Consider the following 15,482-nt stretch of genomic DNA (forward strand, 5'->3'; position numbering starts at 1 on the left):
TGTGCTTCAGTGCCTTCCCATCGTGATCACTAAGGCCTTTTTTAAGAGAGTAGGCAGGAGTATTATGGGGTTTGTGTGGGCGAATAAGACCCCGAGAGTAAGGACAGGGTTCCTGGAACGCGGTAGGGACTGTGGAGGGTTGGCGCTGCCAAACCTGGGGAGCTACTACTGGGCAGCAAATGTGGCGATGATCCACAAGTGGGTTATGGAGGGAGAGGGGGCGGCATGGAAGAGGATGGAGATGGCGTCCTGTAAAGGAACGAGCCTGGGGGCGTTGGTGACGGCACCGCTGCTGCTCTCGCCGACAAAGTATACCACGAGCCCGGTGGTGGCGGAAACGCTAAGGATCTGGGGCCAGTGGAGACGGCACCGGGGTGCAATGGGAGCATCGGTGTGGTCCCCGATCAGGGGTAACCACCGGTTTGTCTCGGGGAAGATGGACGGGGGGTTCCAGAGCTAGCATCGAGCGGGGTTTGGAAGAATGGGGGACCTGTTCATCGACGGGACGTTTGCGAGCGTAGGGGCACTGGAGGAGAGGTTCGAGTTACCCCCGGGAAATGCCTTTAGATATATGCAGGTGAGGGCTTTTGTGAGGCGACAGGTGAGGGAATTCCCGTTGCTCCCGGCACAAGAAGTTCAAGACAGGGTGATCTCGGGTGTATGGGTCGGGGAGGGCAAGGTGTCGGAAATACACCAGGAGTTGAAAGAAGAGGGGGAAGCGCTGGTAGAAGAGTTGAAGGGTAAATGGGAGGAGGAGCTGGGGAGGAGATCGAGGAAGGTCTGTGGGCTGATGCCCTAGGTAGGGTTAATTCCTCCTCCTCATGTGCCAGGCTCAGCCTGATACAATTTAAGGTGGTCCACAGAGCGCACTTGACGGGGGCGAGGTTGAGTAGGTTCTTTGGGGTAGAGGACAGATGTGGAAGGTGCTCAGGGGGCCCGGCGAACCATGTCCATATGTTTTGGTCATGCCCGGCACTGGAGGGGTTCTGGAGAGGAGTGGCGGGAGCAATATCTCAGGTGGTGAAAGTCCGGGTCAAGCCAAGCTAGGGGCTAGCAATATTTGGAGTAGTGGACGAACCGGGAGTGCAGGAGGCGAAAAAGGCCGGCATTCTGGCCTTTGCGTCCCTAGTAGCCCGGTGAAGGATCTTGCTAATGTGGAAGGAGGCGAAGCCCCCCAGCCTGGAGGCCTGGATAAATGATATGGCTGGGTTCATAAAGTTGGAGAGGATTAAGTTCGCCTTGAGAGGGTCTGCGCAGGGGTTCTACAGGCGGTGGCAACCGTTCCTAGACTATCTTGCGGGGCGTTAGAGGAAGGTCGGTCAGCAGCAGCAGCAACCTTGGGGGGGGGTGGAGGGGACGTCCTGGGAGGGGGGGGGGGGGGGGGAGGGGGGAAAGGGGGGACTGCCTGGGAGGGTGGATGAGCAAGAGATAACATGAAGGGTCGGGAAAACTGGCATGTACGGGTGAGGGCCAGTGTACAAAGCTGTGTAAATATATCATTTTGCCATGTATACATCTTGCTCTGCGCGATTTCTCGTTTTTTTTTGTTACGAGGGGGGGTTATTGTTTGTAAGGGAGAAAAATTGTGTTAAAAAACTTTAATAAATATATATATATTTTTTAAAATGGTGACTATGGGTGATTCCTGATTCCTTTTTGTCATTTGTTTATGTTAATATGCAGGCCAATATCTGTGGTTTGGTGGGAAGATGGGATCGTTGTTATTGATATGGGGATTGACATCACATTCGTTACTGATTATTGTTTATTGTTAGGTGTAAATTTGGGAGAAAATGTGAAAAAGGAGGAGAATAAAAAAATATTTAAAAAATAAAAACAAAAAGTTTGCTTATACTATTTGGATAATTATTTGGTATTATCTAAAATTGTGAATGCAGGTTGCATTGAGAACATTCCAATGAAGTTCGTCTTACACAAACAAAAATTTAAATAAGGAAAGGCACTCACTCATTCTTGTTTCAGCAGGTAGGCTAAATCAAACGTGTTGAGCAATTTCTCAAAAGAAGTTTGTTCCTGAAAATTAGTAGATCCCCAACAAATCTGATAAAGAAGGAAGACTTACTGTAGGAACAACAGTTTCTCCTTAAGCATGCCCCACCATTCTGTAAGATAATGGTTCATCGATACCTCAATTCAGCTTCATTATCCTAACCCCATGTCCCTTGATTCCCTTGGTGTTCGAAAACCTATTGGTTTTAGTCTTGAAAATGCTCAAGGGCAGATAATTCAAAAGATTCACAACCCTTTGATTGAAGCAGTTTGATTTTGTCTCGATCCAAAATGTTCAATTGCTTATCCTGAGACTGCCCCCTGTATCCTAATCTCTTCATCCAGAGGCAACGGCTTCTCAGCATCTAATTTTATGAGATTGTCTCTCATCCTTTTAAACATGAGAGGAATAGGTTCTTTCTATTTGATTTCTCCTCGTACCACTACCCTCTCATCCCAAGAATCAATCCAGTGAATCTTTGTTGCACTGCCATCTAAGGGAAGTACATCCTTGGGTAAGGAAACCAAAACTGTGCAGGCATTGTCTCACCAATGCCCTATGTAATCACATCATATTTCTTTGCTCCAACTCCCTTGCAATGAAGAAAAGCATACCATTTTCCTTCCTAATTGCTTGCTTTACCTATATGTTGTTCTGAGATTCATGGACAAGGACCCACAAATCCCTCAGCATATTAATATTTGCCAGTATCTCACTTTTAAAAAAATTCCACTTTTCTATTTTTACCAAGTGGGTAATTTCCCACATTGTACTCTGTATGTTGCTTTTTTATTTCATGGAATGTAGGCATCCCTGGGAAGAGCTGCATTTATTGTCTATCCCTAATTGCCCTTGAACTGAGTGGCTTGCTGGGCCATTGAAGAGACAACCATATTGCTGCGGGTTTGGAGTTACATGTAGACCAGACTATGTAGGGACAGCAGATTTCCTTCCCTAAAGGGCATTAATGAACCAGAGGGTTTTCATGAAACTCAATGATAGTTGCCATGATCACGGACTAGCTTTATATAGCAGATCTATTAATTTAATTCAAATTTCATCAGCTGTTGTGGCAGGATTTGAACCCATGTCCCCCACACCATTATCACTATGTCATTATCTCCTGACTCTTGTCCACTTATTTATTCCCATCTAAGTCCCTTTGCATTTAATTTGTACCTTAATTTCCCATCTCACTTTGTATAATCAGCAAACTTGTATACATTACATTCTGCCCCTTAATCTGTGCGATTAATATAGATTGTATAGCTAAGGCCCAAATACTAATTCTTGTGGTTACAACCTGACAGCCCAATAATTACCCATTTGTTCCCACTCTCTTTTCTATCCACTAAATAATGCTCAAACTGTAGTAATATATCACTCCTAACCCCATGAGTTCTAATAATGTCTAATAATGTCAGTTAGTGCCTTTGAAAATCCAGATGTACTAAATCTACTGCCTTCCCCTCATCTACTTGCCGCTTAAGCCCTCAGAAAGGCATGACAATCACTTAGACAAACATAACTTCCCTTTCATAAAATGAGCTGGACAGGGCTCACCGGTCTCTTCGGCCAAAACCAAAGGCAAATGATCCAACTAGAGCTGTAATAGTCTCCTTTCATAGCTATCAGGTGAAGGTGAGAGTCCAGTCCCGAGAATCTTCCTCTTCTCTCGGTGCCGTCTCCACTGTTGATGACTTTCTTCTTAGCAATTTGTTTTCTTGCCTCAATCTTCATTGCCAGTTTTCTCTTTTGTTATATCTCTGAGTTAATCACAAATAGAAAATATATGGAGGGGCCCACACTCATGATGAGTGGTTTTATTAAGAGGTGTTGTTCATACAATCTAAGATAGAGAAGGACTTCTGGTGGCGGCATGTAGGAAAACGTCACGCATTGGGTGGCCCCTGCTCGTGACTTGGTTTTTAGGAACTATATACCAGATCCCAAGGGTAATTTTTCAACAAATAAGTGCAGCAAGACATAAGGAAGGAGGGGACTGTCTAAAAACCAAAAGAAAGCTGCTGGGAAGAAGGGGGCAAGTGAAGGTTCGCCATTGAGCGAAAGTGTCAGTTCAGCGACTAGAAAGACGGCAGAGGCTGAGTCGCAGTCTCACTGCTCATGGCAAAAAGGGTGACCAAGGTGATGGCTTTGGAATTCGAGAAGCATTTTGCTAAGCACATGGAGGTGATGAAGAGAAAGATGATGGCGGCAATGAAGATACTGGTGAAGGAGGCGATTGCCCTGGTGAAGGCGACGGTGTCGAAAACACTGGCCGAGGTGCTGGAGCAGTGTGAGAAACTGAAGGGGGTGGAAGAGGTCTTGTTGCAACACAGTGATCAGTTCACCTCGATGGGTGAGGAGATGCAGAGGATGGTGGAGAACTAAGGTCTGAGAACTAAGGTGGAAGGTCTTGAAAAGAGATCTAGGCGGCAACATTTGAGAATGGTGGGCCTGCCCATAGGGGTGGAGGGCCCAAGGCTGACGGACTAATTTGCTAAGATGTTGGCGGAACTGTTGGGGGAGGGGAAAGACCCCTCCCGGTATGAACTGGATGGGGCTCATCGGTCGGTAATTGTGTGTTTTCATAGGTACCATATGAAGGAGAAGGTCCTGAGTTGGGTGAAACAGGCGTGGAAGGTGCAGTGGGTTGGAGCTGATATACTCATATACCAGAACTTAACAGTGGAGTTCAAGGACTTAACAGTGGAGTTGGCGAGGAGGCGGGCGGTTTTTGGTCGAGTGAAGAGGGCACTGTAGAACAGCAGGGTGCGGTTAGGCGTGGTTGAGGGTGACCTACAAATCCAAGTACTTTTATTTAGAGATGGTGGAAGCAGCGGAGGCGTTTGTGAAGGCAAAAGGACTGGGGCAGAATTTAGAAATGAGACTGAGGATTGGTCTTGGACTGAGGGTAGGGGGGGTGGATGATGATATTTGGTTCTATTTTTTTATTTCCTATTTCATGGTTTTTATTCTATGTAGTTATATGTGTTAAATGGGGTGAGTTATCCAATTGGGTGAGGTAAGAGTTGGGAATTTTTGTAAGGGCAGTTTTTCTGGTGTTTGTGTGTTTGCACAGGGTTTGTTTGTTTGATGGTGGGGATGTTCAAAGGAGGCAATAGGGAAGGGGGTGCTACCACAAACACTGGGGCAGGCCTCAATCTCCCTCCTGTTAAAGAAAGATAAGGACCCGACGGAGTGTGGGTCGTATAGGCCTATATCGCTACTGAATGTAAATGCCAAGGTACTTGCGATGGTGCTGGCGACTAGGCCTCCCGAAGGTGAACAGACAGGGTTTGTGAAAGGAAGGCAGCTATTTTCAAATATCAGGTTATTAAATAACGCCGGCTGAGGGGAAGGAGAGGAGATGGTGGTTGCACTAAATGCAGAAAAGTCATTTGATCGAGTAGAATTGGGGAGGGGGGGGTGGGGGTAGGGGGTGATATTTGATGGCAGTTCTTGAGAGGTTCGGGATTAGGCCGAGATTTACGGAGTAGGTATTATATAAGGAACTGATGGCGAGTGTCCACACAAACAACATGAGTTCAGGGTACTTTGCTCTACACCGGGGGACCAGGCAGGGGTGTCCAATGTCCCCTCTGCTATTTGCATTAGCTAGAGCCTTTGGCCATCGCTTTAAGGAGTTTGGGACTATGGAAGGGAATAGTACGGGTGGTGATGGGACATAGGGTGTCTTTGTATGCAGACAGCTTATTGTTATATACATCGGAGCTCAGTGCGTTGAGGGGAACCGAATGGAACTTCTCCGAAGATTTGGGTCTTTTTCAGGATATTAATTGAACCCGGAGAAGAGTTAATATTTGTAGTGTCCCGGCCGGGAGTGGGGCGGAGATTGGAGGGCTGTCATTTCACAGATCAGCAACCCACTTCAGGTATTTGGGGGTGCAGGTGGCTCCATAGGTACAATTGTATTAGCTTGATGGGGAGGGTGAAGGCAGACTTGATAAGGTGGGATAGCCTCTCTCTGTCACTGGCAGGTCGGGTGCAGGTGATTAAAATGAATGTGCTGCCGCGATTTTTTTTCTATTTCAGAGCCTTTCGGTCTTTTTGCCGAAGGCATTCTTTAGGGAAGTGGACAATTTGGAGACCTTATTCATTTGGCGGGGTGAAAGTAGTCAGGGTCTGGAAGGTGGTACTGCAGAGAGGGCGGCAGGGTGGGAGGTCAGGCCTCCCAAATTTATTATATTATTATTGGGCGACGAATGCGGAAAAAGTGAGGAGTTGAGTTGGAGGTGGGGAATCCCGGTGGGTTAGGATGGAGGAGAGGGTCTGTGTAGGGGGTCGGGATTGAGGGCATTGGCAACAGCGCCACTCCCAATGGCCCCAGGTAAGTACTCTGGGAGTCTGGTAGTGATAATAATCATATTTATTGTCACAAGTATGCTCACATTAACTGCAATGAAGTTACCGTGAAAAGCCCCTAGTCACCACATTCCGGTGCCAGTACGGGTAAACGGAGGGAGAATTTAGAACGTCCAAATTACCTAACAGCACGTCTTTCGGGATTGTAGGAGGAAACCGGAGCACCTAGAGGAAACCCACGCAGACACAGGGAGAACGTGCAGACTCCGCACAGATAGAGACCCAAGCCGGGAATCGAATCTGGGATCCTGGCATGTGAAGCAACAGTGCTAACCACTGTGTTACCACGCTGCCCACTGGGCAACACTGGCAACGCTGAAGATTTGAGGCATTTGAGACAGCACTTTAAGCTGGGGGCTGGGTCTGGGGAGACGTCGATTAGGGGGAATCACAGGTTTGAGCCGGGGTGGATGGATAGGAGGTTTCGGGGATGGAAGGACAGGGGGCTTAAGAGTTTAAAAGATCTGTTCCTGGGAAGATGTTTTGCGAAGTTGGAGAGCTGGGGGAGAAATATGGACTGGGGCAAGGGGGAGGATTCAGGTGCCTGCAGCTCTGCGATTTTGGTAGGAAAGAGGTTCCAAGCTTCTCACTGGTGCCAACCGCCTTATTGTTGAAAGAGGTTTTGACAGCAGGGGGACTGGAGAATGGAGTGGTGTCGTCGATTTATGGGAAGATTTTGGAGGAAGACGGTATGTCCATGGAGGGGATTAAAGCCAAGTGGGAGGAAGGGTTGGGGGAGATTATGGAAGATGGTTGGTGGTGTGAGGTGCTCCGGAGGGTGAACGTCGCATTCTCATGTGTGAGGTTGGGGCTGATACAGCTGAAGGTCATGTATAGAGCGCACCTCACAAGGGTGAGGATAAGGCAACACTTTGAGGGAGTGGAGGACGTATGTGAGCAATGTGGGGGGAGCCCCGCAAACCATGTTCACATGTTTTGGTCCTGTCCGAAGCTGGAGAAGTATTATAGAGTGGTTTTTAGTATCATCTCACGGGTAGTACATGTGAACGTGGAACCAGGTCCCCTGGACGCCATTTTCGGGGTGTTGGACGAGCTGCAGGTGGGTGCGGGTGCAGATGTTTTGGCCTTTGCCTCGCTGATTGCCCGGAGGTGGTTCCTGTTGGCATGGAGGTCAGCTTCTCTGCCCTGTGCCTTATCATGGCCGTGGGGACCTATTTGAATTTCTGACCCTTGAGAAGGCGAAATTTGAGCTGAGGGGGAATGAAGGAGGGGTTCTACAATTCATGGGGACTACCTATTATGCACTTTCAGGAACTGGTTGCCATTGAACATTAGGAGGGGGGAAGGGCGGAGGATTGGATTTATTATTGTTGCATTGTTCACTGTTTGATTGTTAACGTTTACCTGGAATACACAAATGGATGTATGTTGAGGGGGGTGTTTTTTCTGGGGGATTGTTATTGTGGTTGTTCTTTTTGTTGTTTTGCTTTGTTGTTTATTTGATGAAAATTTAGGAAATGTGTCAAATAAAAAGATTTTTTTTAAAAACCTAAGATGGAGAACTGGAAGCTTGTGCAAAATACTCTGTTGACGTCACTACATACCACGTGAGGCTTCATCAACAGGGATATATTCTCTGGTACATAACATGACTCTTACCTAAAACACCTCTTTCTCCCTATGCACTGAATTCCATAAAGTGCTCACTCAGTCTCTGTCTCCTCCCTTTGAGAGCTGACTGGTGGTGATTCAACCTGAGAGTTACCACACATCAAGTGTGGAACAAGTTTGAGAAGGTGGGGCCTTCATGAATAACCTCAACTGGTATGGGAATTGTACCCACGCTGTTGATGTCGCTCCACATCATCGACCAGCGCCCAGCCAAATGAGAAATTAGTGAAAGCTAATGTTGATTCCTTAGGGGATGAGACAGCAGAAAATACAACAGGCAAATGAAAATGGCAGGTACTTAAACAAATATTTTATATCTACCCTCACAGTAAAGACAAAAAAAGGAACTAATTTGCAAATATTAATGAGCAAGGGGCATGTGAAAGGGAGAGCAGCCTATTGTCCCCTCGGACTGCAGCGACGTTTTACATTTACATGTGTCCAATCAAAATCAAGTTCAAGTTCAACGAGGGGGCCAATTCTTCGTTCAGCCATCAGATGAGACAAATTCCACATGTTCAAATCTTCCTCACTTCCTAATTTCCCATTCCTCATGGCTGTTACTAGATCTTTATCAGTAACAAACTTCCTGGTGGCCAGCATGGTGGCGTAGTGGTTATAATATAATAATCTTCATTGTCACAAGTAGGCTTACATTGCAATGAAGTTACTGTGAAAAGCCCCTCGTCGCCACATTCCGGCGCCTGTTCGGGTACACAGAGGGAGAATTCAGAATGTTCAAATTATCTAACAACACGTCTTTCGGGACTTGTGGGAGGAAACCAGAACACCTGGAGGAAAGCCACGCAGACACAGGGAGAACGTGCAGACTCTGCACAGACAGTGACCCAGCCGGGAATCGAACCTGGGATCCTGGCGCTGTGACTGAGGATGTGGGTTTGACCCCGGCCTCCAGAGATGGCTAGGATGGATCATCCACTTGGCTCATTATTCTTTCCTTCAGGACCAAAATATACCACCTCACAATTTTCGATATTGAAGTTAATTTGTAAACTTACACACACATTCTTCAAATTTGTTAATGTCTTCCTGTATTTTGTCATAGTTTACCTCTGTATTAACTACAACCCCTAATTTAGTGTCGTTCACAAATGTTGAACTTGAAGTCCAACTCCCAATTCCAAATTGAGTATATGGTGAACAACAGTGGTCCCGGCAACAATCCTTACAAAATATCACTTCTCACCTTTAACTAACCTGACTAGCTACCTGAATCACAGCAATCACTGGGGAGCTCCATTTAAATGCCTCCCCAGCACTTGTTTCAGATCTATTAGAGGGCTTGGCAGCCAGAAAGCCTGCTCCAAAGTTCTGAGAGGGTCCCCTAACCAGACTATTGGATGGAGTCCAGCAGAGGCTGCACTCGCATTTCAGAAAGTCCCTCCAGCAAGGCGACCACCCAGCCGGGGAGACCGTAGCTGCATTAGCTCGTGCCAGCTCCCTCCAGAAGAGGACGGGGCAGCAGTGCCAAAAAAAATGAATGATCTTCTTCAGGCTACCAGAGTATGTCTGCCAACTCAGGCCGCTCGCTTCATCCCTTTACCCACCCCTCGCACCTCCTGTCACCCAGACTCATGGGTTGCCCACCTGTCATAAGGCTCTCTTTCCTCCCTCCCCAATCCTCATAATGCCCCCCAGTCTCTACTCTTCTCCTCACATCCCTGTTCCTACTCCAGTCTCATGCATGCCACTCCTCAACCATCTGAACTAGCAAGACTCCCACCTACACTCTCCCCATCTGTCTCACTGCAAGACAAAATAGAGCACAACAGACGTAAGAGGGACAACCACCTGGAGTGATGCAAGAGCTCCGCACCCTCACTCCATATGAGGCAAGAGCCCTTGAGCTGGCGAGGGAGAAGAAAGACCGCGATTGTGCGATTGGGGCAGCGGGCAAAACTGAGAACCTTAACGATACACAGACATTCCTTAAGCCTCACACAAGTAAACATCTCACATTATTTATGCCCCATGATGTACTAATGTTATCTCCCTTCCCTTGCAGAGCAATCAGATGAGCAGCCCGGTCCGTTCTCGAGGCCACTGGATACCACTGACCTGGACAGCTAAGAGGGAATATTCTCAGAAATCGCCATAGAAGAGGCGTTACATCTGTCAGCCCCACCCTCCACCAATGCAGATATTCACACCTCGGCGGGAGTTGGTAGTAGGCAGGCTGCTGTATAACTCACTGGTGAGCACCTCACAGTTGAAGATCCACAGCAGGTGGATGCATTCCAGGGGAAGCCAGAGCCTAGGATACTGCTGAGCCCCTGGCTGATTACATGCCCCTGGGTCTGTTCGTCCAGAGCTGATGAAACTGCTAAGGCAGAGCCGTGAGCATCCCTCCTCAAACTGCAAAGCCGACTGGAAGTGTCCCATTGCCTTCTTTCTGAGGAGATTGTGCTGTCACTCCAATACAACGAGGCCAATACTGTGAGGATGGTGTCCGCAGTGGAGACTTTGGTGGAGGACGTGCACTCCATGGCGGGAGATATACGCTCCATGGTTCAGCTCATGACCTCCATGGTTTAGCTCATGACCTCTATGGATAAGGGCATGAACTCCATGATGCAAGCACTGATAGGAATCCACGAGTGTCAGTGCCAGAAGATGACGGGGCTTCTGGACCTTACTTAGCTGTCCCTCTATCCCATGGAGAAGCACAGGAGCCTCCGGGCATCCGAAGGGAAGGTTTAGCACGAGAGCAGCCTGGTGCCCTCCACCTAGGAGACCCTCCCTCCATGTGAGCGACACATCTCTAGCCCAGCACATCATGGAGGACAGCACTGAAAATCCTGCTGCCTGAAAGTAGGTCCGAACCTCAAGGTCCAGGCCCCGAGGGATGCCCGCCAAGGTAATCTCAGGCAACTGGATGTTGTGGCCTCTTCAACCTCAGCTGTGGATCCAGGGGATACCCCTAGACATATAGGGATGGTGAGAAAGATTAAAAAACAGCAGGCACCTTGTAGGCACTGGTGAACAAAGGCACTAGTTAAATGGGTCCCCACTGTAATATAGCACTTATAATAAACATCACTTTGTTCATCAGCAGCTCCTTCTCCCTGTCAACATTCAGGCGTCTCATTGGAACCACTCAGCAAGTCATATTAGACTCACAGAGCTATTACAATGCAGAAGGAGGCCGTTCGGCCAATTGTGTCTGCACCAGCTCTCCAAAAGAGCACTAAGACTTAGTGCCAGTCTCCTGTCTTTTCCCCCAAACCTTGCATATTGATGAACATCAAATGCCCGCTTGAATGTTTTGATTAACCTGAAATGCTGACTCTGTTTCCCTCTTCACAGATGCTGTCAGACCTGCTGAGTTTTTCCAGCACTACCTGTTTCTATACCTCACAAATCAACCCTTGATTCAAGACTGTGATGTTCTCTGTTTTGTTTGTCAGGATGTCTTGAGTATGTAGTGTTGAACAAAGAACATCAAGCGAAGTAAATGAACAAAGCTGATTTATTTACACTATTTAAATTAGGTTTGAACAAGTTCCTAGGTAAAAAGGTACTAAACTGAACTACACAATATCTCTAACTACAGAACTCTCTCACTCTGCAACCAATCTCTCTCACGCCTTTGTTCTCTCAGAATCCCAGGAGTCACATGATATTTATATGACTACTCTTTGTCCCATCTGGTGGTGAGAAGTATTAACATGAAATTGTTCACCCTTTGTCTTCTTTGATATGTCACCGAGACTACAACGTATCATAATGAAACTTCTGTAACTGTTTTCTCAAGTGTGCCACCGCATTAATGGCATCAGCCACATTGTTCTTTTTCACGCCACTTTCGCGAACCAACATTTCGGAGTATTGATTCTGAGCAGGTTCATTCGCACAATACATACTGATAGCTTCTTCTAGTGTTAATTTCTTATTTTTCAATAAATTTAGAGTACCTTACCCAATTCAATTTTTCCAATTAAGGGGCAATTTGGCATGGCCAATCCACCTAGCCTGCACATCTTTGGGTTGTGGGGGCGAAACCCACACAAACACGGCGAGAATGTGTAAATTCCATACGGACAGTGACCCAGAGCCGGGATCGAAACTGGGACTTCGGCGCCGTGAGGCAGCAGTGCTAACCACTGTCCCACCGTGCTGCCCTTCTAGCGATAATTTCTGTTGCCTGAACAATCTCTTGCACAGCTTTTCATTTTTTATACCATGTACAATCTGATCATGCAGAAGGAAGTTTAATAATAGAGAAAAATTACAGATCTGAGCTTTGAGGCCAAGATCTGTTACGATACAGTCAATTGTTTCACCTGCTTTTTGGACTCTTTTTCGGAATATATAATGCTCAAATGTTTTGTTAATCTGCAGCTCACAGTGTCTGCCGAACTTTTCTATAACTGTGTTATATTTCTTTTTATCAACTTAATTCTCGAAGTGGAATGAATTAAATAGTTTTAACGCTTGCGGTCCAGCCATTGTTAAGAACAGCGACATCTTTTGCTGATCACTGGCAGCTTCGAGGTCCAAAGCTGAGAGGTACAGTTCAAACTGTTATTTGCATTTACTTTACCAATGGCCTGAACTGCTTTGGAGTCTGCAAACCCTCCATGAAGCTTCGACTGTGCTCTGTTCTTTGATGCAACTGGCTTCCACGATGTTGTTGCGATCAGAGTCTGGTTGAGATTTCTTTCCCCCGATCTTCGCAAGTTTTCTTTTTCTCTGTGATTTTTCTTTCTCTCTCTAAATCTTACTATATATACTACCTTAGGAACCACGCCTGGTATCACGTGAGAACCTGTACCTTAATATTTCCACTCCTGGTAGCATGTAATGTACCATGTTTTGTTTGTCAGGATGTCTGGAGTACGTAGTGTTGAACAAAGAACATTAAGCTAAGTAAATGAACAAAGCTGATTTATTTATACTACTTAAATTAGATTCGATCAAGTTCCTGGGTAAAAAGATATTAAACTAAACTATACAATAACTCTAACTACAGAACTCTCTCACTATGCAACAAATCTCTCTCACGCTTAAACACCTTCTCCCAGAATCTTAGGAGTCACATGATATTTATATGACTACTCTTTATCCCCATCTGGTGGTCAGAAGTATTAACATAAAATTGTTAACCCTTTGTCTTCTTTACAATATACATATTGTTACAAAGACAATCATTAGCAGTTTTCACAAAAAAAGCAGATGGAGTAAGGAGAAGTGATTCGAGTAAACCCCATGACCCAATGCAAGAAAATAGAATTTGATTTATTCAATCACAGTAAAATAATTAATAACTGGCATAATTATTGGTTAGTTATTGAGTGGCAACAGTTAATTTTAAGGACATAAGAATGAAAATACCAGTCATCTGCTGAAACAATGGTACGGAATTGTAATATCAGCTCCTTTAACAAAGCCTTTAAATAATGTTTTAAGCAAAACTGGAACTGAAAATATTGTTTTTAATTTTATTTCCAGTTGTGACATCGTTCATATGCCAATTTTCTCGGACCTCCATCCTTGTATTCCAAGACGCTATGTAATGCCATGGAAACAGGATATGAAAAACAGGAAAATCATTTTACATGTACGGTTAATCAATGTGAACAGTTTTTATTTTTTATTTTAAAAAAAATCTTTTTATTGGCATTTCTCATATTTATAAACAGTGTGAACAGTTTTTATGATTGAAAACTTACAATTTTCCTTTGCGGAGGGAAGTACAATATTTAATTTAGTACAATATTGCAGGACAAATAGCTTTAATTTGCAATCTCAAACTCCCTGTGATCAGGAAGGTCACAACTATCTCATGTTAATGGTAATACTTGACGGTGTGGATTATTTAAAGTGGAAATCTTTCCATATTTTACACCAGCCATTGATTTAGCCTTTTTTGAGCAAGTTTAACAAATTTAGTGTCAATTGTGCTATTTGGAGAGTTTTTTTTACTACATATTACCAGAAGGAGAAAAAAGGCCATACTTTGATGGTAAAAGAAAATGAAGAAAGGCACCAAATAAGTGATCAGTGGACAAAGTGAGGTCTATAGGAATGAACAACGGGTAACGCTAAGCGATAACAACAATTACTGCATTAATGTAGTGTTTAGCAGTAAAATGTTATTTCATTGGAACAAAAAGAGGACAGTGCAGAGAAGAGTTCAGGATTGATCTGATGGTCAGGGATCTGATTTATTAAGAAAGACTGCCGAAATCTGGGACAGGATTTTACTAGCTCTTTTGGGGTTGGGCTGGGAAGCGTAGTGTGGGCAGGTGGCATGCTCATCATCTTCCCACCACCATGCCACCTTCTCAGTGGTGGGAAAGGATTCAGATGATCCACCCACCCAGAACCCAATTGAGCCATTTAGGTAACCAAGTAAGAGCCTTTTCCTGTCATTTCTGGCATTTTATCAATGCTTGGAGGGGTCCTCCACTGAGGGGAGACTACCAGTTAAACTCTAGTGGCCTCCCAGCAGGCAGGGATTAATCCCGCCTTCCATCTGGGCACTCTTCAGTCCATCACAAGGCCACCAGTTGCCATGGTAAATCCATGACAACCACAGCACCTGCCCACAGCACACCACGTCACCAAGGCCTGACTTACTGGTCCTAGCACCCCCAAGCTCCACTAATTTGACTTTGAGAGTGCGTGTCCATTGATGTGTTCTCTTCTTGCAAGTGCATCCTGTGTGTTGGTGCTGCAGATGCTACTGAGCTGTGGGTCCTCTGATTGGTCTGGCTTAAGGATAGGTTGTCATCTTTAATAGGGATGGCAGTCCCAGCAACAGCCAAATAATCTCTTGCCATCGACAAGATGTGGCTCCAGGTTCCACCGACTGCAAAAGTAGGTTCCCACTCTCCCCACTCTTTCAGACCAAGCAGCAGGACCCCTCCCACGTCAGTTCGGAAAAGAGGGGCTGAATTTTCCAGTGGGAATTGAGACCCCGGTTTTGGAATCATATGTGTGTTCAGAGCCTGCACATAGCCTCAGCTAGTCATGTAGCCACGTAAAATGGCTGCGTTCCTATTAATCTGGCCAAAACCCAGTTTGAAATGGCTAACCCGAAAGACTGCTGGGAAAAGCAGCTAACGAGACACAAGCAGGCAGCTGCAGACAGTATTGCATATTCGGCTCTGGGGAAGTTAGCCCAGATCGATACTCAGGGCTATCGACAGCCCATCAACCCAGGTATTTGCAGTTACATTCAGGACTGTTTGCAGCCCATCTATTCAGACATCTGCAGTTAAATCGGCTATCAACGGGAACAATTACAACATATTAGCAATTGAATACCGGGCCAGACCTGTCGGCGCCTGCAGTGGCCGAAACAAAGACAGGTGAACGACCACCCCCCGATCGAGGAATCGCCTCACCATTGGACACATCGACCCCAGGGATTGGGAACAAATCCAATCACTTGGGACTCAGGGTCAAGGGCCGCCCCGGGAGGCGG

At 46.0% G+C, this 15,482-nt stretch overlaps 1 protein-coding gene across 1 annotated transcript in view; it reads left to right on the forward strand.

Annotated features, from left to right (window-relative positions):
• Positions 1 to 15,482, forward strand: part of LOC140430026 (sperm-associated microtubule inner protein 10-like) — a 33,547-nt gene that overhangs the window by 10,866 nt on the left and 7,199 nt on the right. Inside the window, exon 2 of the mRNA XM_072517585.1 lies at positions 13,502 to 13,610. Within this exon, the coding sequence (XP_072373686.1) occupies positions 13,502 to 13,610 (109 nt within the window). The remainder of the gene's footprint in view (positions 1 to 13,501; positions 13,611 to 15,482) is intronic.

This window comes from Scyliorhinus torazame, chromosome 9 (genome assembly GCF_047496885.1).
Source record: "Scyliorhinus torazame isolate Kashiwa2021f chromosome 9, sScyTor2.1, whole genome shotgun sequence".
Classification (NCBI taxonomy): Eukaryota; Metazoa; Chordata; class Chondrichthyes; order Carcharhiniformes; family Scyliorhinidae; genus Scyliorhinus; species Scyliorhinus torazame.